We start from the raw sequence: 19,811 nt of genomic DNA on the forward strand, positions 1-19,811 counted from the left end.
GCGTTTAAGAAGTAGAAGATAAAAACAAATAGTAAGAGCAATGAAAATAATCATAAAATGTGTACCTCAATTAATTTTTTTAAAATTAAGATGATTCATCTGCTCAAAATGAGCGCTTTAACAAATAGTGACTACTTGTTATAAAAATTGCTAATCACATAGCCAGGCCTTTACCTGTTTCCTAAAAAACAGTTGAGTGAACCCATTCCACTGCTCAAAAGGGGCAGCATTCTCAAGTTCTGGACCTAAACTGCTAAAGGCCTGCCATCTTGCTGTTTCAATTCCAGCATTGTAAAGTTAGCAGAGAAAACATTTCTCTTTCATCAGTGAATGTTTATTTCTCTTTCTTTTGGTATACAGTGGTTGTTGGGCAGTGTTCCAGTTTAAGGCTCTGTTTTAGATCCTAATGTTCCAGCATATATAATAGATATTTCTTGTCCCTTCCATGGTTCTTCACACTTAACACAGGAGAGATCAGCAGTGCTGTATGGTAAATTTCCCACTTCAGTTAGCATTTCTAGCTCTGGCATTCCAGTGTGTCCTCAGTGGTGGTGGTGGTGTTTTAATGGTATGTTCAAGGAGCTGAGTAACATTACAAAAAATGACTTGTTTGCCCTTTCCATCTGCTAATATAAATACAGATCTCTGTATGATTCCCGTGTAAAGGTAGCCTTTTGCCTTTCAATGATTCTTACCATTTTGGAATTGCCCTTAAGCTTTTTTGCTGAGGAGAATTAAGTGGTAAAATGTATTACGTTAATGAAACAGATTTTTGTTTTAGACTAATATGTATTTGGCAGGCATTGTCCACTTACATTTTTAGCTTAAAGCAGTGGTTGTCAAACTTTTTTCCATTGTGACACACCTGACAAACAATGTTCACATCCGTGACACTCTGAACACTACTGTTCATGGTTGAACAACAACAAAAAAAATCCCTTCTATATCATTCATTATTGCTGAAAATGATGATATAAAGAAAGGTGGTGACTGCTGAGCGGGGAAGAGCAGACTTGCAACATTTCCAGTTGGGGCTGGTGGCAGCAGTGAGTATTGTGGGTAAGGGTGAAGCAGAAAGGACCAGTTATGTGGATTTCAAATACCTGATTCCCTGCTCTGCTGTCCTCAGCCCACAGGCACCCATGGTTGTTAAGAAAAGCTAGGACTTGCTGTCTGTCACATTTTTGGTGAGACACCTCTCAGCTTTGGTGACACACAAGAGTATCCCGGCACACTGGTTGAGAACCATTGGCTTAGAGCAAAATAGTCCAATCAAAACCGATGATTGAAATATTTGTAGGTTTGTTTATTCTGTTGATTAGCTTGTAATGGAGGATGCATGAATTGTAGGCAATTAACTGTCTTTAAAAATGTTACTTTTTATATTTATAAAGTCCTTTACATTTTTGGCTCAACAGCTATGTGTTAGTATTATAAGTGGCTTGTAAGGAAAACCATAGGAAATGTTAATTTGTGATGAAAATAGTTTTATTTGGGCCATCTCAGCTAATACTACAGTAGTCTTCAATTTTTTCATGTAGCAATACAAGCTTTGAAACGCGGAACAGAGAGCCAAGTACTGTTTTTAAATAAAAGTATTTAAGAAGGGGAATTCCATCACCCCTTGATTTTTAGTTTTGACCCCGTCGCAGCCTAAGGGCGAAACGTGGCCACGTCGGGTTTGTTTTTTGATTCACACCAATAAATTATTTCATGTGCTAATGTTTTCTATCAGTCTACCTTTTTTATTATTATTCTACCATAGTAAGGAGACTGTTGCCTTTTTTGTTTTTGTTTTAAAATAATTACAGGGAAGGGATTGTTGGAACCCCCTATTGATTTATCATCAATAAAAACGTTGAAACATAAAATAATTACAGGGTCCTTTTACTAAAACTTAGCGTGGGCTAACAGTATAGCCGCGCTAAATGCTAAGAAACCCGTTTGTGTTGATCGTTTGCTTATGTTTTATCTAGTATGGTCATGGCTGGCTATGGGACCAATTATCTTTATTTTATGGTATTTGTGTTTTGGTGAAAATTCTAGTATAAGAATATTGTTATGCAGACACAACACAAAATAGAATCTTGAACAGAAGATGGCTACTGTCGGAATAATCCTCCATATTTAATTAAAGCAAACTGAATATGTGTGTGTTATAAAAACACGCTGTAATATGTTGTTTTAAAATTTAAGTGTGGATGCCAGAAAATTAGAATATAATTGTTGTTTATCTTTAAGGCCATGGTACATGAGGAATGTGTAGGTGCCATCGTCTGCAAGTTGGATATGCACAAAAAGATGTTTCGAAGAGGTTATATAGCCATGTTAGCAGTGGACTCCAAATACAGAAGAAAAGGCATTGGTAAGATTAATGTTCTCCTTGCAGAAACCTAGGGAATTTTGTATGTATGATGTCAGAACTACTGGAGCAGCACTACAGATAGAAATTGTTGTACCTGTTGCTTAAGACCCATTTGCTTGCAAATGGAGAAACAACAAAAAAAAAAAATTTCACAAGCCCTTCCCTGTAAAAGTTGAAAGCAAGCTGGACTGCATTTAAGATTGGTTACAGGATGCTTAACACTTGTGCTTGTGGCTTTATGCAGGCTCTCTTACTTTGAGTGGTGGGAGTACTGTTTGGGTGCAATTCTGTAAATGGAACGTTTTGGGGGAAACACTGATAGGTTGAGTCATACATATTTTATCACAAAGATCTTTAAGATTTGAAACAAGCAAAGGCAGGTTGCTTTGATCCACTTATGCTTAACATCTTCTGTTCTTTAGAAAGTTTGAGAAAAGGAATAGCAATTGTGTGGGAAAGCTAAACTGTTGAATTTGGCATCCCTTCCTCAGTTTTTGTGTATTCTTATAATATTGGAAATGGGAAGGACCTCCAGCAGTCCTGGAAATGGTGTGCACAAATCAAAGCAGCATTTTATTAGCTTTATATTATAGTAGTTGGTGTGGGATAGCCCCAGGATACTTAGAAGCGCAGAGTATAGTTTTCTTGTAGATTTATGAACAATGAGATCTGCCAGGAGTGAGATATCTTCCAGTTCCACTGGGCTGCTTGCAAGAGACAGCCATCCAATAAGATACTTCTGGGGGAAATGTGTGCACAATATGGTTAGAAGTCTGCGTATCGGTGTCCTTTTACTGTTAAAGTGCGGTAAAATCTGGGATTAACGCATTTTAACATTGGACTTTGCCATGCATTAAGTTTAGATTTAACACAGCACTTTGTAGTCATTTCTATTTTATAGTTTGTTTGTTTTTTTTTTGGGGGGGGGGGGGGGTTTGCAGGTCTTGTGCTAATATTCTAATTAGTATGTGGAACCTGCAAAAAATTAATGTGGGAGCACTTACTGCCTGCTATTTAGGAGGCACCAAGTGCTCCCATGTTAGCTGTGTTATCCAGACAGCGTGCACTATTCATTGCACACCAGCTGGATACATTGTTAGTAAAAGAGCCCCATTATTTGTTAAAATGAACAAAATATGATCGTTGTTTAGAGCAATTTAAAATGCAATACAAAAAATAGATGACTTAAATGCAAAATTTTAAAATTTTCTCTGCAGAATTTGCATATTAGTACTATAAACTTAGGTTATAAGGCTCAGCCTCTCATATCCGACTCTGTCCGTGTTCTAGGTCTGACCACTAGCCCTCCCTCCCAGGTTCTTGTATGTGTTCCTCCTTCTCCAGTGTTATCACCTTCCCCCCCCCCCCCCCCCCCCCACACACACACTTCTTTAAGCTCAGTCATGTGTCAGTGTTAGAGGTGTGCCCCTTCAAATACAGTAGTCATGAAGTTCACCTGTGTCTTGGTTCTAGAAAGAGGAGAAAAGTAAAACTCCCAAGCAGATCAGGTAGGAAGAGGGGTTAACATTTTGGAGTGGGGGGGGGGGGGGTTCTTGCTGAAGGGAAGAGCAGGAGAAGGTAGAAAAACCTTCAAACTGGTGGAGGAAGAGGACAAGAGGAAGCTTGCAGCATTGGGTGGAAAAAGTCAGATTACTGAAAGCTTATTGTGTTGTTCCTCATTACTGAGCTGCTTCCATGTGAGAGAGGGGAAACAGCTGCAAGAACCTGCAGCCACCAGCATCAGGTCTTGTGGTTCTGTATGTGTCAGACCATGTTTTTTAAATGGGGGAGATAAGACCATAGAAGTAGTGGACCAGTGGTGTCCACTACAGGAAAAGCTGCTACCAGACAGGCCAATTACTTGTTTCTGGAAGAGGAGCAGCCAAAAGAAGGAGGAAAATATCAGCATTTTGCTTGTTCTTTGTGTGAACAGTTCTGTTAAAACATTTCCAGATCTGGACTTGTCCTCATAATAAACCTTTGTTCATAGTTCACCACACTGAAGCCCCAATGCTCAGAATCAAATACAAGTGCTAGAGGCCCTTAGCGCTGGACTAGCGCCCGCATTGCTACCGCTGAATGCTCGAAGGGCTGTAGCGTGGGGAATGTCGACTGCATCAAAGGTTAGCACAAGTAGCATGCTAATCGCATTTAAATTTGGGCCATTTTCGATTCACCACATTCTCGAAGAAAAGCGCCCTGAACAAAGGTGCTCTTACTGCCGGGAACCTTACACCAGCTCATAGCTGGCATTAGTTAAGCAGCCCAGCACATTCCTTTGAAGAGGTGATTTTGCATATTAATATCAGACAAAACCCATAAAGAATGACTGCAAGAAACCTTAGACTTTGGAGGCTTTGCATTTTACCAAGCTAGCGGGGGGAGGGGGGGAAAGGGACAATGAAACCACTTTTAGAGGCCAGTTCTTCACTGTTGCTGGTTTTCCTTCTGTCCACTGAGGAGCATCGCAAGCGAAGGCAAGGAAGTTTTCTTGCGGCAGGTGAACCTTGCGTTCCCCGTCCCTACCGCTGCCTTGAGGCACTTGCCCTCGCATCGGGGCTGCCGCACTGGTGCTTCCTCTCCCTGGCCATGCAGGGCTTCCTCTTGTGCACATGTGCTGGGCAAGTTCCCCCCTCCTTACTTCCCAATGCTCAGTGCTAACAGCGCGCATAAAATTTGCATTCCATTAGCTTTGAGCATTGGGAAGTACTGTTGGGGCACTGTTTTGTACAGTGCTGGAGTTTTGAGTATCATTCTCTGAAAGTTTATGCAAGTTCATAAATGAGGTGCTGCACTGCAAAAACAGCCAAGGAGCAACATTTCTCACAAAATTGTGCTGCCTAGCTCAAAGGAGGCTAGTGACCAGCAGGAAATCGTGCATGCTTGTACATCATACCCATAACATCTTCTGTACATTTTTGATTACTTAGCACTGATTGGTATAAATCATACATTTATGCACAATTTCTGGTTTTCAAATATTGAAAATTTATATTCTATGGTAGAAAGACGTTCATTGCTAATCTTAATAGTTGAGACGGACATTGAATCCTGATTTGTGATCTATCCATGTGTAGTATTTTTCAGTCTAAGGAAAGTGTCCATGTAGTGCCTACTGTTCTGATATTGTAGACAGGTTTAGATGCTGAGGGAATAAATCAAGATATCTGATCTCAAAATTCTAAATCTCTAGAAGGATTACAGCAGGACTCCTGTGATAATAGATTTTCTTAAGGCTGTGTAGAGCATTATTTCAAAACAATTTTATTGAAAGCCAACAATAGTACAGGTATATGAAGAACACTGTATTCATAATACAGAGAGACATATGCTCAAATATTACTACTACCAAGTTGAGTTCCTGGCTTTCCTTTAAGGAAAAGGGGGAACTATCTTGATCCCTAACCCTATATAACCACTAATTACTGTCTCTCTTATATCTTACAAGTTTGCAATGGCTTTGTTCTACTGATGTGTACACACACTATTAAAACATGGTAGAACAATTATAAGTCAGTCATCAGTGTGGTGCTGTTCTATGTAGGGAAATCTCATAAGTCGCGGGGGCACGCAAGACTTTCAGCTGACGCCCCCGCGACTTATGAGACTTCCCTACATAGAACAGCACCACACTGATGACTGACTTATAATTGTTCTACCATTTTTTTAATAGTCTCATATCTTACAAGCAATATTTACATCTTGGTAAAATAATATCTGGTAAACACCATAGGGAACAAGTTCCTTGTCCTTGCAGCACATGAGTCCAGAAACTGATGGGTTGTGTCCATCTACCAGCAGTGGAGATAGAGACCACTAAACTGAAGGCACTGGTACCAGATGGCCAGCCCCTCCTTCACTTAGTCTATCTGTATCTCCAGCAGGTAGTAGATGGCTCTTCTTCAGCTCTTGTATTCAGCCTTCCTGGTACTCCTCCTGGGCTGTTAGGTCAGTTGAGGGTTTGGGGGCGATTGACCAGGCGGTGTCAGCCTTGGGGGGGCATACCTACTGCTCTGTGTCCCTGCCTCATGTGGTCCCCTATCTCCCAGTTGTTTTCTTGGCTGAGCGGTCTAGCCTTCCTCACACTAAAAAAAAAAAAAAAGAGCCGTGTTTATTCAGCTGTTCCCAATTAGACATTGATTGGATGTATCCAGAAGGAGCTGGTCTGTAAGTACATATGAACATAAGCATTGTCATACTGGGACAAGACCAAAGGTCCATCAAGCCCAATATCCTGTTTCCAACAGTGGCCAATCCAGGTCACAAGTACATGGCAAGATCCCAAAACAGCAAAACAGATTTTATGCTGCTAATCCTAGAATATGCAGTGAATTTTTCCAAGTCCATCTTAATAATAGCTTATGGACTTCTCTTTTATCCAAACCTTTTTTTAAAACCGTGCTAAGCTAACTGCTTTTACCACATTGTCTGGCAACAAATTCCAGAGTTTAATTACTCATTGAGTGAAAAAATATTTTCTCCTATTCATTTTAAATTTACTACTTTGTAGCTTCTTTGCATGTCCTCTGGTCCTAGTATTTTTGGGAAGAGTAAACAAGCAATTAACACCTACCTGTTCCACTCAGTATTTTATAAACCTCAATCACATCTCCCCTCAGCAGTCTCTTCTCCAAGCTGAAGAGTCCTAGCTGCTTTAGCCTTTCTTCATTGGGAAGTCAGCTCGGTTGCCCTTCCGGGGAAGACTCCTCTTCAGGGAGGATTTGGGGAACTCTAAATCTCGTAGACTTCCAGAGGATCCACACCACAACCAGGGTCTTCTAGGCCTCTTTTTCGAGAGGCCTGACTTTACCAGCTGGAGTATTTGGGCAGTACGTTGTAGCGCTCACGTTTTCTGCAGCATTCCTACTTCTGTAGAGACAAAGGGCCTGTGGAATCTTCCACATATCAGAGTGCTGCAGGGCGCACTCCCCAATGATGGTACACCGGTCTGCTCTTCGCCTCTCAAGGTAGGGTCTTCTACGAAGAGTGGGCCAGGATTACCTCGGACCATTGGGTCTTACCACTACTATAAATCACTTTTATAGCGCTACCAATCATATGCAGCGCTTTACATCTTAGATGTTACAGAGAAGGTTACAGGCTTGAATTCTCTTCTCCCATAGGAGAGCTTTTCTTGGAGTCCCAGTGTGCTATGGCATCCAAGCAGGAGAGCGATAGAGGCCACTCTAAACTTACTTCTGGGCCTGGGGGCGGTAGTTCCCATTCCTCACCTCGAGGTCCATTCAGGGCATTATTCCATTTACTTCATAGTGCCTTAGAAGAGCGGCTCCTTCCTTCCTTTTCTCAACCTTTTGGAAGGTCAATCAGTCTCTCCGGGTCAGGCATTTTCGCATGAAGACGCTTCAGTCTGTCATGGCAGTGGTTCAACCAGGAGAGTTTCTCGCTGCCCTGGACCTCAAAGAGACCTATTTGCACATTTTGATATGGCCCCTTTTTTGGAGAGAAGGTTGAGGAGGTTGCTGACCAAATCAAGAAGCATACAGATACAAACTGTTCTCTCTCCCGCCAGGCGTCTTCTGCATCTGCGATCCCTACTACTATTCTATGCGTAGGTACAATCCTTCGGCTCGCCAGCCTAATCAGGCTCAGCCCCAGTGCGCTCATTCATGTCGACAGCATGCACCTAAGGCCCCTGCTGCTCCCCAGTCAAAGCAAGGTACGAGTTTTTGACTGGCTCCAGCAGAGCATAGCGGCAGTAAAAATGTCCATCCCAAATGACTTGCTGGTCTGTGGGATCTAAAAATGTTTTCACCAAAGGTGGCGTCTTTTAACCTCCGACCGGTGGGTTCTTCAAATAGTCTGTCTCAGATACGCCCTCAATTGGCACCTCAAAATTGCTCACCGAGAGCTTGTTCATTCAACTCTCAGCATAGGCAGGTACTTGCAGAGGAACTCTCTGCCCTTCTAAAGGCCCATGCAGCTGAACCCATTGCACCAGGAGAAGAAGGGCAGGGATTCTATCACTTTCAGTATCGCATGTTGCCTTTTGGCCTTGCATCAGCTCCAAGGGTCTTCACCAAGTGTCTAGCGGTAGTCGCAGCATCGCTACGCAGACTGGGAGTCCTTGTGTTATATGTTCCCGTATCTCGACGATTGGCTGGTAAAGATCACCTCTGAGGATGGTGTCGGGGGTCCATGCAGTTGACTATTCGGGTGCTAGAGCTACTAGGGTTCTTTTTAAACTATCCCAAGTCCCATCTATACCCTGTCTAGCGATTGGAGTTCATAGGAGCCCTACTTGACACAGAAGGTTTGAGCCTACCTCCCGGAGACAAGAATGGATAATCTTATCTCACTGGCATCCAAGGTTTGTGTCTCTCAACAGGTCACAGCTCGTCAGATGTCAAGATTGCTGGGCCACATGGCTTCCACAGTGTACGTTACATCCATGACACGTCTTCATATGAGATCAGCTCAATGGACCCTGGTTTTCAGTGGTATCAAGTCACGGGGAGTCTAGAAGATGTGATGCAAATGTCCCCAGAGCTTGTACTCTCTCTTCAGTGGTGGACAATTTGATCCAATTTGACTCTGGGACTTCCATTCCAAATTCCTTAGCCATAAAAAGTGCTGACAATGTATGCATCTCTCCTAGGATGGGGAACTCATGTAGATGGGCTTCATATTCAAGGAGTTTAGTCTTCCCAGGAAACAAATCTTCAGATCAACCTCCTCTAAAGGCTTTCAGGGATTGGCTATCTCATCAAATTGTTCTCATTCAAACAGACAATCTTTGTTACACCAACAAGCAGGGGGCACCGGATCATGCTCTTTGTGTCAGGAGGCCATCTGGTTGTGGCTTTGGGCTCACGAACACGGCATGTTCCTTCGAGCCACTTCTCTGGCAGGTGCAAACGATACGCTGGCCAACAAGCTGACCAGGATAATACAACTGTACGAGTGGTCTCTCAATATGGGTTTCCCTATCATCAAGCCGATCAATCCATAGACTGGTGGGTTGTGTCCATCTACCAGCAGGTGGAGATAGAGAGCAATCTTTTGCCTCCCTATATGTGGTCGTGTGTTGCCGGAAATTCCCCAGTATGTTCTCTTTCTCAGCAGGTGTGTGGTCACACAGCAGCAGCTCTGGCTAGGTCTCCAAGCCTAATTGTTTAGGTTTTGTTGAGTACCTGGGGTTGAGGGCTCTTCGTGAGTAAGTGTAAACCTGGTGGTACCAGGTCCCTCCTTTTCTCCCCCCTCCCGCTGGCTCCGTTAAAAAAAAAAAAATGTTTTAAATGTTCAAAAAGGATGTCCGTTTGCAGCTGCTCACTGGAATAAGTCATCGCTGCTCGGAGCAAGAAGCAGGTAATTTTTACCTTTTACTAGCGGGCAGGGGGTTCCCCGAACGGTCTCCATGTGGCTATGGCCTCGGATGGCGAGGGCACGAAAAGACGCTCCCCGGAACGCGTTCGCACGCCTAGCGGGGAAGCAGGGGGATCGAAGGTAGAGTCGCCCTTTTTGGGCGCCCTTTCGGAACCGGGAGAGTTCACCGGTCTTTCTTCCGGCGCAGCGGCCTTTCCCGCCTTAGGCGCCTATCCCCCACTGGCCGCCCTCCCGGTCGTGACCGGCCACGCGGCTCGGTCGGCTTCTTCTTGGGCCGCCCTCGAGATGGGAGACGTTAACAACTTGGTCGCCCTTGAATCGGGCGACAGTAAGAAGTCGGCGAAATTAAAACGCCCTTCTTCCCGCGCGGCTCCTTCTCGGAGTTTCGCGCCGGACGACATTTTGGACGCGCAACACGCCTCTCCCCCGCTACTGGGAGCGCAAATGGAGGGCGCCTCTAGGGCCGCGGCACAGGCTGCAGAAATGCACAAACTGGGGGGTTTCTCCCCTGAGTTCATTTTGCTGCTGCATCAAGCCTTTCTTATGCAGAACACTGCCCCTGCCCACCTCTCTGATCGGGGTGATGAGGCCTCTATGCTTAAGCGCCCTCGGGTGGATCTTCCACCCTCGGGGGACTCGGTCTCCTCTGATGTGGATGACGGCAGCGTGTCTGAGTTCTCCCAGAGATCCTTAGCGGAATCGATGGAAGAGACTGATCCTCGCTCGGATGGAGCGGACGACCCCTCTGCAGCGCGGCTTTTTCGCTCAGAGGATTTGCCCAACCTGCTTGTGCAGGCCATGAGCATTTTGAAGATTGCCTCTCCGGAGGAAGGCTCTCTCTCAGCCTCTACTGGCTCTGCCATTATGCTGGGAACGAAACGCCCGCCTAGAACCTTCCACGTTCATGAAGCCATGCAGACCTTAATTTCAGCGCAATGGGATGCCCCTGAGGCGAGCCTGAAAGTAGCCAGGGCTATGTCCCGTCTGTACCCCTTTCCTGAGGGGGAATGGGAAGCCTTTGTGTGGCCCACAGTAGATTCCTTAATCACTGCCGTGACTAAGAAAACGGCGCTGCCAGTGGAAGGTGGCACTGCCCTGAAGGACGCCCAAGACAGGAGAATGGAGGCGGCCTTAAAGTCATCATATGAGACAGCCGCTCTGAGTTTGCAAGCCTCAGTTTGCGGCTCTTATGTGGCTAGCTGTTTTGCAGTGGGCTTCCCCCTCGGACCCTTCCTGGAGGGCGGAATTGCCGACCCGGGAGTCGGGTTTGGCCTACTTGGCAGACTTGCTGTATGATGTTTTGAGAGCCTCGGCCAAGGGCATGGCTCAGACAATCTCTGCGCGGCGGTGACTCTGGCTTAAGCACTGGTCTGCTGACCATGCCTCTAAATCTTGCCTACCCAAGTTGCCTTTTAAAGGGGACGAGCTGGACAAGATCATGACGGAGCTCGGCACGTCCAAGGGCAAGAGGTTGCCGGAGGTCAGGACTCAGGCCGGCGGTGCCCGTCCTGGTTCCTCTAAGGGCCGATTCCAGGAAGCCCGTCGGTATCGCCCGGGCAAGTCGGCCTCCTCTGCCTCCGCTTCCTTCAAACTGAACTTCTCCCTCAAGCAGCATTCCTTTTGTAGGGACCGCCGTCCCGGAGGTTCGTCCTCTGGCCCGCCCCCAGGGTCGCGTACCCAATGACGGGAACCTGGTCCATGGCCCAGTACAGATAGGAGGAAGGTTGTCCTCGTTTCTGGGCGAGTGGACCAGGGTAACTTCAGACACTTGGGTTCTGGAAGTGATCAGAGACGGCTACAAGCTAGAGTTCTGCCGACCCCTAAGAGACGGGTTTGTAAACTCTCCTTGCAAGTCTCAGGTCAAAGCAGCTGCCGTGCAGCAGACTTTGAGCAACCTGATCCGCCTGGGCGCGGTGGTCCCGGTGCCAGTAGATCAGCTTGGCAAGGGGCGCTACTCCATTTACTTTGTGGTGCCAAAGAAAGAAGGATCTGCTCGGCCTATTCGCGACCTCAAGGGAGCCAATTAGGCCTTGAAAGTTCGGCACTTCCCGGATGGAGACCCTCCGCTCCGTAATAGCTTTGGTGAAAAAGGGAGAATTCCTGGCCTCCCTGGACATCAAGGAAGCTTACCTACATATTCCCATCTGGCCGCCTCATCAGCGCTTTCTGCGCTTTGCAGTGCTGGGCTGACACTTCCAGTTCAGAGCCCTCCCGTTCGGGTTGGCTACGGCTCCGCGGACCTTCTCCAAAATAATGGTGGTCATCGCGGCCTTCCTCCGCAAGGAGAGAGTGCAAGTCCATCCCTATCTGGACGACTGGCTGATCCGAGCCCCTTCCTATGCGGAGTGCGGGAGAGCTACAGACAGGGTCATTGCTCTTCTGAGCTCCCTGGGATGGATCATCAACTGGGAAAAAAGCCAGCTGCGCCCGACTCAGTCCCTGGAGTATCTGGGAGTTCGATTTGACACCCAAGTGGGCAGAGTGTTCCTGCCGGACAACCGGGGCGTCAAGCTTCAGACCCAGGTGGGCCAGTTCCTATCCTCCTCTACTGTTCGAGCTTGGGACTATGTGCAGCTGTTGGGCTCCATGACGGCCACGATGGAGGTAGTGCCCTGGGCCAGGGCTCATATGAGACCACTACAGCACTCTCTTCTGCGGCGGTGGACTCCAGTCTCGGAGGATTATGCCTTACGCCTTCCCTTGGATCCAGCGGTGCGAAAGGCGCTGAGCTGGTGGCTGAGGCCAGGCAAGCTGTCCGCAGGAATGCCTCTTACGGCCCCGGAGTGGGTTGTCGTCATGACGGACGCCTGCTTGACGGGCTGGGGAGCCCACTGCCTGGGACTGACAGCGCAGGGGCTCTGGTCTCCTGCAGAGACGAAATGGTCCATCAACCTCCTGAAGCTCCGAGCCATTCGGTTGGCGCTTCTAGAGTTTCTCCCGGTACTGGTGCTGAGGCCTGTATGGGTCCTGTCGGACAGTGCCACGGCTGTAGCCTATGTCAATCGCCAGGGAGGTACCAGGAGCGCCCCTCTAGCCAAGGAGGCCATGAAGCTATGCCTGTGGGCGGAAGCGAATCTGGAACAGCTGTCAGCAGCCCACATTGCGGGAGTCATGAATGTCAAGGTGGACTTTCTCAGTCGCCATACCTTGGATCCCAGAGAGTGGCAACTGTCTGCTCGGGCGTTCTTGGACATCACGAAACGCTGGGGCCAGCCGAGCCTGGATCTGATGGCGTCCTCAGCCAATTGCCAAGTGCCGCGTTTTTTCAGCAGAGGACGGGACCCTCGATCTCTGGGAGTTGATGCTCTTCTCCAGCAGTGGCCGGCACAGGAGCTTCTCTACGTGTTCCCGCCCTGGCCCATGATGGGCAGGGTGCTAGGCCGGGTGGCAAAGCATCCGGGACGGGTGATCCTAGTGGGTCCGGATTGGCCCAGAGTCCCTGGTATGCGGACTTAGTCAGACTCTCGGTGGACGGCCCTCTGCGGCTGCCAGCGGAGCGGGGCCTCTTACATCAGGGTCCCGTGGTGATGGAGGATCCCTCCCCCTTTGGTCTTACGGCCTGGCTCTTGAGCGGAAGTGACTGAGGAAGAAGGGCTTCTCAGACAAGGTCATTGCCACTATGCTGAGAGCGAGGAAGCGCTCTACTTCCACCACTTACGCCAGGGTTTGGCGTACCTTTGCATCGTGGTGCGAGGCAGGCTCTGTATCGCCCTTCACTGCTCCAATATCTTCAGTGTTGGCGTTCCTGCAAGAGGGGCTGGAGAAAGGCCTGTCGCTCAGTTCGCTGAAAGTCCAGGTGGCGGCTCTAGCTTGCTTCAGGGGTCATCTGAAGGGGGCTTCCCTGGCTTCACAGCCGGATGTGGTACGCTTTCTCAAAGGAGTTAATCACCTGCGCCCCCCTCTGCACTCGATAGTGCCTGCGTGGAATCTCAATCTGGTACTACGGACCTTGCAGAAGCCGCCCTGCGAGCCCTTGCCAAGGGCATCGCTGAAGGACCTGACGCTGAAAGCAGTCTTCCTGGTGGCTATCACATCAGCCAGAAGAGTTTCCGAGCTCCAGGTGCTCTCGTGTAGAGAACCGTTCCTGCGATTCACTGAGGCAGGAGTATCGATTCGCCCAGTGCCTTTCTTCCTGCCCAAGATTGTTTCTCGATTCCATGTGAATCAGCAGCTTTACCTACCCTCCTTTCGTAGGGAGGATTACCCAGAGAGTACCCAGCGCTCAAATACCTAGATGTTAGACGGGTCATCATCAGATACTTGGAAGTGACCAATGATTTCCGGAAGTCGGATCATCTGTTCATGCTGTTCGCAGGCCCTCGTAAGGGTCTGCAGGCATCTAAGCCTACGGTGGCACGTTGGGTCAAGGAGACGATCGCATCAGCTTATGTGGCGGCAGGGAAGATTCCGCCTATTCAGCTGAAGGCACACTCTACTAGAGCACAAGCAGCCTCGATGGGGGAGTCCAGATCTGTCTTCTTGGAAGAGATTTGCAGAGCGGCTACTTGGTCGTCGGCTCATACCTTCTCACGACATTACCGCTTGGATGTGGCTGCTCGGGCCGAGGCCCAGTTTGGGGCTTCAGTTTTGCATTCAGGGATTTCCATGTCCCGCCCTGGGTGAGTACTGCTTCGGTACATCCCACCAGTCTATGGATTGATCGGCTTGATGATAGGGAAGGTAAAATTATGTATCATACCTGATCATTTTCTTTCCCTTAATCATAGCCGATCAATCCATAGCCCCTCCCAGATATCTGTATTGTTTGTGTTCTGGTTATATTTCAGGTTCAAGTTCAGTCTTCATTTCCTGTTCACGAGGACTTCGTGTTCAAGTTCTTCCAATTGAAGTCTCTTCGAGTTGAGACGATTTTGTGTTACAGTGAGCTGCTGCTTCCTCTCCCCCCGTTTCGGCGAGGGCTGGATTGATAACTAAATTATGCCAGCGCTCCCTCCCGCTTCGTGCGGCTGTAGGGTAGCTTTGTATCCCTCCCGCTTCGGCGGTGTTAGGGTAAGCCAGCTCCTCCTGCGGTTGCGGTAGCAGGATAAGCCAGTTCCCCCCGCGTCGGCGGGTGTGGTTTCCCGCCCACCGCCCCGGCGGTGGTACGCTGGAATATTTCCCCTCCCCCGCTTCGGCGGTGGTGAGCTGGGCAGAGTGTCCCTTTGTGGGTGTAATTGTCTAAGTGCTGAGTCCTGCGGATTGAGCTTTGATATCGACATACTGGGGAATTTCCGGCAGCACATGACCACATATAGGGAGGCAAAAGGATTGCTCTCTATCTCCACCTGCTGGTAGATGGACACAACCCACCAGTCTATGGATTGATTGGCTATGATTAAGGGAAAGAAAATTATCAGGTATGATACATAATTTTACCATAGCCCGCATGATCTTCTGAGTGTGGGGCACCCCCTCAGTAGATCTTTTTGCTACTCAGATCAACCACAAGGTCCCTCAGTTCTGATCCAGGCTTCAGGCCCACAGCAGACTAGCGTCAGATGCCTTCCTCCTCAATCGGGGGACAGGTCTTCTGTATGCGTATCCTCCAATACCTCTGGTGGGGAAAAACTTTGTTGAAACTCAAGCAAGACTGCGGAACCATGATTCTGATCACACCGTACTGCCTGTGGCAAATATGGTTCCCTCTCCTTCTGGAATTATCCTCCAAAGAACCGTGGAGTGTTTTCCCGACCCTCTTGGCTCTTATGGCCCCCAGCCATCCCCACTAGACAAGCTTGTAAGGTAAAAACAAAGTTTCACCATATACCATTCACCCCCCCCCCCCCCCCCCACCCCAATCCTTCTGCTCCTAGCAAACACTCAATATGACCCAACCAAGGGATTGCACCCAAGTTCCATCTCAAAATCCATTTAAAACTAAGCTGCATGCCTTGGAAGACAGACTGAAGGTAAATATTTCATACCTGTAGAAACACCTTCTGCACTTCGAGCTTCTGTTAGCATCAAAATGTGGAGTTTATTCTTCCAGTACCAAAATGAAGGGGCTTCCCCTTTGTAACCATTAATTAAGTGTATACTTTTCCCCACTTTATTACCCTTACTTAGTAGTAATTTAGATTCTCTTCCCTGTATTCCATACACCTCAGTCTTATTGAGAATTATGCCTTTCCAAGTATAAGGTATACATACAGCATCCCAGTAACTGTCCCAAATATTTGTTAATTCCTGCCCGGAAACCCTAAATGGAGGCACAACTCCACAAGGTATTTTTGATGCATGGGTGTGTCAGCACATCCCGCTCTATGAGCCTGTAATTGGGGAAAGTATGCTCTATGCAACATATGAAGCATTCCTGTAACTCTGCACCAAAAATTGTCCATAGGATTTCCATTTTCTAAAATCCACTCGCTCTACCAAGCTTTACTCCAGGCCTCTGCAATGTCTGTAATCCCTGCAAGGCACCAGAGTAAGGCTGTGTAGATCATTTAAATAGTGAGAGGATAGGCACAGTAGCAATGAGTAAACAACCTCCTCAATATTTTAATGCGTTGCAGCCCGAAGTGTTTCTTCAGAGGAGACTTCAGTTGAAGTCCTGCTGTAATCTTTCTAACTTTAAATTAAAATTCTGAGATCAACACATTTACACCAAAGATATGGCAAGCACTGTTACTAAATAGCCCTTTATGTGTGTAAATTTCAAAAGAGAAGAGAACTTTTTCAAGTGTTCTGTTCTCAGTAAATAAGACTAGTGAGCTGTGCACTCTCAGCAATCCTCCTGCTTCTGTTAAAGCATGAACTCCGTTAGCAGCTTTCTCCAATATCCTAAAGGTAATCAATAGAAATCAAACAAAATTAAAACATGGAAAAGAAAATAAGATGATACCTTTTTTTATTGGACATTAACTTAATACATTTCTTGATTAGCTTTCGAAGGTTGCTCTTCTTCATCAGATCAGAAATAAGCAAATGTGTTAGCTGACAGTATATATAACAGTCCCTCATAGATGGTCTAGCAGGGTGGGTAGGATATGTGTATGGGGACTTCAAAGCATTCCATAGTCTAGCAGGATGTTTGTGGGGAGGGGAGGGGAGGGTGATAAGCAATATCCTATATCCTAGAACATTGTGTTCAAGTAGTTCCTTTAAGTACTCCTCACTGTTTGAATGATGGTACCTTTTTATTGGACCAACAAAAACGGTTGAACTTCAGTCCTTCATTCAACTGTAAAGAAAAAGGCAGAGGAGATGGTGGAAAATCAAGACAGGAGCATTTATAATCTTTTTAATTATGTAACGTTCTTATTTTGAAGGAAGTAGAAGCAGTGAATTAGGGAATGGGGGAAGCAGAATAGGCCTTGTAGTAGAAATTTCCCCCAGATGAAGAAGTTTATAAAACTGTCAGCTCCCGCTCCGTCTACCTTGGCAAAATATAAACAGTTAAAAATACGGACATTGTTTTGAAAATCCATTGGAGCTTTCTTTGCAGCCTTGCCTTACCTTTTCTTTGAAAGGCAAAATGCGTCCAATTAAGAGGAGTGGGATTTTCAGTGGTTATGCCATAGAAAATCATGGTTATTGTAACTGTCTCTGGGAAAAGGTGACTAAAGTAGCACTGTGTTGAGAATGGCTGCCTTCCCCCCCCCCCCCCCCCCCCCCCCCATGTCACAGGTCCTTCAATCTGTTCAGAACTCTGCTGCACGTCTTATATTCCGCCAGAACCGATATACTCATATCACCCCTCTCCTCAGGTCACTTCACTGGCTTCCAATCAGATACTGCATTCAGTTCAAGCTTCTCCTTCTTACCTACAAATGCACTCAGTCTGCTGCCCCTCACTACCTCTCTACCCTCATCTCCCCTACGTTCCCGCCCGAAACCTCCGTTCACAGGATAAATCCCTCTTCTCATTACCCTTCTCCACCACTGCCAACTCCAGGCTCCGCTCATTCTGCCTCGCCTCACCCTATGCTTGGAACAACCTTCCCAAGCCCATACGCCAAGCCCCCTCCCTGCCCATCTTCAAGTCTTTGCTTAAAGCCCACCTCTTCAATGCTGCGTTCGGCACCTTACTCTTTCAGGAAATCCAGACTGTCCCAATTTGACCGCCCTCATCAGACTCACTGTTCACGTGTCCTTTAGATTGTAAACTCTTTGAGCAGGGACTGTCCTTCTATGTTAAATTGTACAGCGCTGCATAACCCTTGTAGCGCTTTAGAAATGTTAAGTAGTAGTAGTAAGCAGTCTGAAAAAGTTACTTGTTTGAGTTTCTGTAATTTTTATTTTTTCACACGAAAGGATGGAAGTTTGAGCTGTTGTATTACAAATTGTTTGCTCTAACAGAATTCATTTAAACCTCATTTTTTTGTTTCTGGAGACCTTAGTCACCTTTTCCCCAGAGATGATCACAGTTTTGATTCTGTAAATGCTGACATTCATAAAATGTATAACCTGCCTACACCTAAGCGGCTCACGACTCAAACATACATAATAAGCAGTGTAAGCCACACTGAGCCCGCAAAAAGGTGGGAAAATGTGGGATACAAATGCAATAAATTAAATAAATAAATAAATAATAAAATAACATCTATGTGTTAGGAAAAGTTTGAAGAAATAAATGAGTCTTCAAAGCCTTTTTAAATTGCTGCAAAGTTGTACAGAACACAAATACCCAGGGAGTTTTTGTTCTGTTTTGATTTTCTGTTTTTCCTTTTTTATTTTTAATGTAAACATTTTCAAATTCTGTATTTCAGGTACAAATTTGGTAAAGAAAGCTATATATGCTATGGTTGAAGGTGATTGTGATGAGGTAAGTATCAAATGTTTCATATATCAAAAGCTGTAGCTGGTTTTTCTTTGTACAGAGTAACTTTTTTGTGTGTTTCCTCGGTCCATCTGTTAGATGACAACTGTGATGAATGCAAATAAGTGTAAAGGGTTCAAGCAAGCTCAGTGGCTTACATCACCTTCTGTAGCAATTTGCTGATTTATGTTTTGGGGATGGGACCAAGCTCCTTGCGAATAATGAAAAGTTATCCCTTCCTTTTTACTGGTGCCTCTCTATTGCCATCCTTTCCCCAGGATGGCCCAGTCAAGACGGTGAGCAGAGCTACCAGCCCCGCACTGCTCCATCTTTCTCCTGCCACTGTTGCTTCTCCCTTGAAATTCATGATCTCGGATTAACTGCATGAACCTTGCAGAGCACAGGTGATCTGAAACTGTTAATTGCATGGGAGGGAGCTTCACTAGGAGGAGCAGGTCAGAAGTACTGGGCCTCTGGTACTGCTTTTCACTTGGATTGGGCGTGGGAGAAGGGACAGTACTAGACCATAGCTTTGCAAACTGTGGGTCGGGACTCTAAATGGATTTACAAAGCCCACATTTGGGGTCATGACCTTTAGTGGGCTCTCCATAGGTGCATTATTCTGCACCTACAGGGGGAGTCATATGATTTTATTTAGCCAGAATTATGGGGTCACTGCCTCAAAATGATTGATAAACTTGTAGTAAAGAGAGGTGCCAGCAAATGGGAAGAGGCTCCATTACCCTGCAAGAACGTGGTCCCAACCCTTTTCAGATAACAGGTATCCATAGTCACTTGTTTTTATAAATCAGTGAGCGATGGCAAAAATAATAACACTCCTTTATTTGTCACATTGGTGCACTGTGTGATTCAAACAGCTGGTCTGAGACTATGAACCACATGAGCGACAGGTAATGGTAGCAAGAGGAGTGGGTTAAAACTGCATTAGGCCACTAGCTCCGTTTACCAGGCTGGAGTTGGGCCTGGCAATAAGAAGAGAATGGAGGAGGTGCTAGAGAGAGATGCCAACAAAGAATATGCAATGTGTGTTTGCACTGTGTTTCATACTGAGGTAGGGGCTTCTGTGAATGGGCTTTTCCCAGATATTAGGCATTTCAGGATATGGAACAGCAAATGAAGTGTGTTGTGCTGTATGTGTTTATTACCTGCATTACTTTCCTCTCTCCTGACAACTCTGGCTCAGAGATCCCATGAGTCCTCTGGCTTCTTCCCTTTTCTCTTGGTGCTTCTATCTCCAGGCCTTAGTTTTGTGTAGCATTTACTGTAATGCAGTAGGTTTTGGGGGACATCCATTAGAAGACCATATTGGTATCTGAGTGC

The 19,811-nt window shown here is 46.5% G+C and overlaps 1 protein-coding gene across 1 annotated transcript in view; it reads left to right on the forward strand.

Annotated features, from left to right (window-relative positions):
* The window catches only part of NAA30 (N(alpha)-acetyltransferase 30, NatC catalytic subunit), a 56,563-nt gene that overhangs the window by 12,160 nt on the left and 24,592 nt on the right, over nt 1–19,811 (forward strand). The window contains exons 2-3 of the mRNA XM_030213928.1: nt 2,242–2,365; nt 18,421–18,476. Of these exons, the coding sequence (XP_030069788.1) occupies nt 2,242–2,365; nt 18,421–18,476 (180 nt within the window). The remainder of the gene's footprint in view (nt 1–2,241; nt 2,366–18,420; nt 18,477–19,811) is intronic.

The sequence above is a fragment of the Microcaecilia unicolor genome, chromosome 9, assembly GCF_901765095.1.
Source record: "Microcaecilia unicolor chromosome 9, aMicUni1.1, whole genome shotgun sequence".
Taxonomy (NCBI): Eukaryota; Metazoa; Chordata; class Amphibia; order Gymnophiona; family Siphonopidae; genus Microcaecilia; species Microcaecilia unicolor.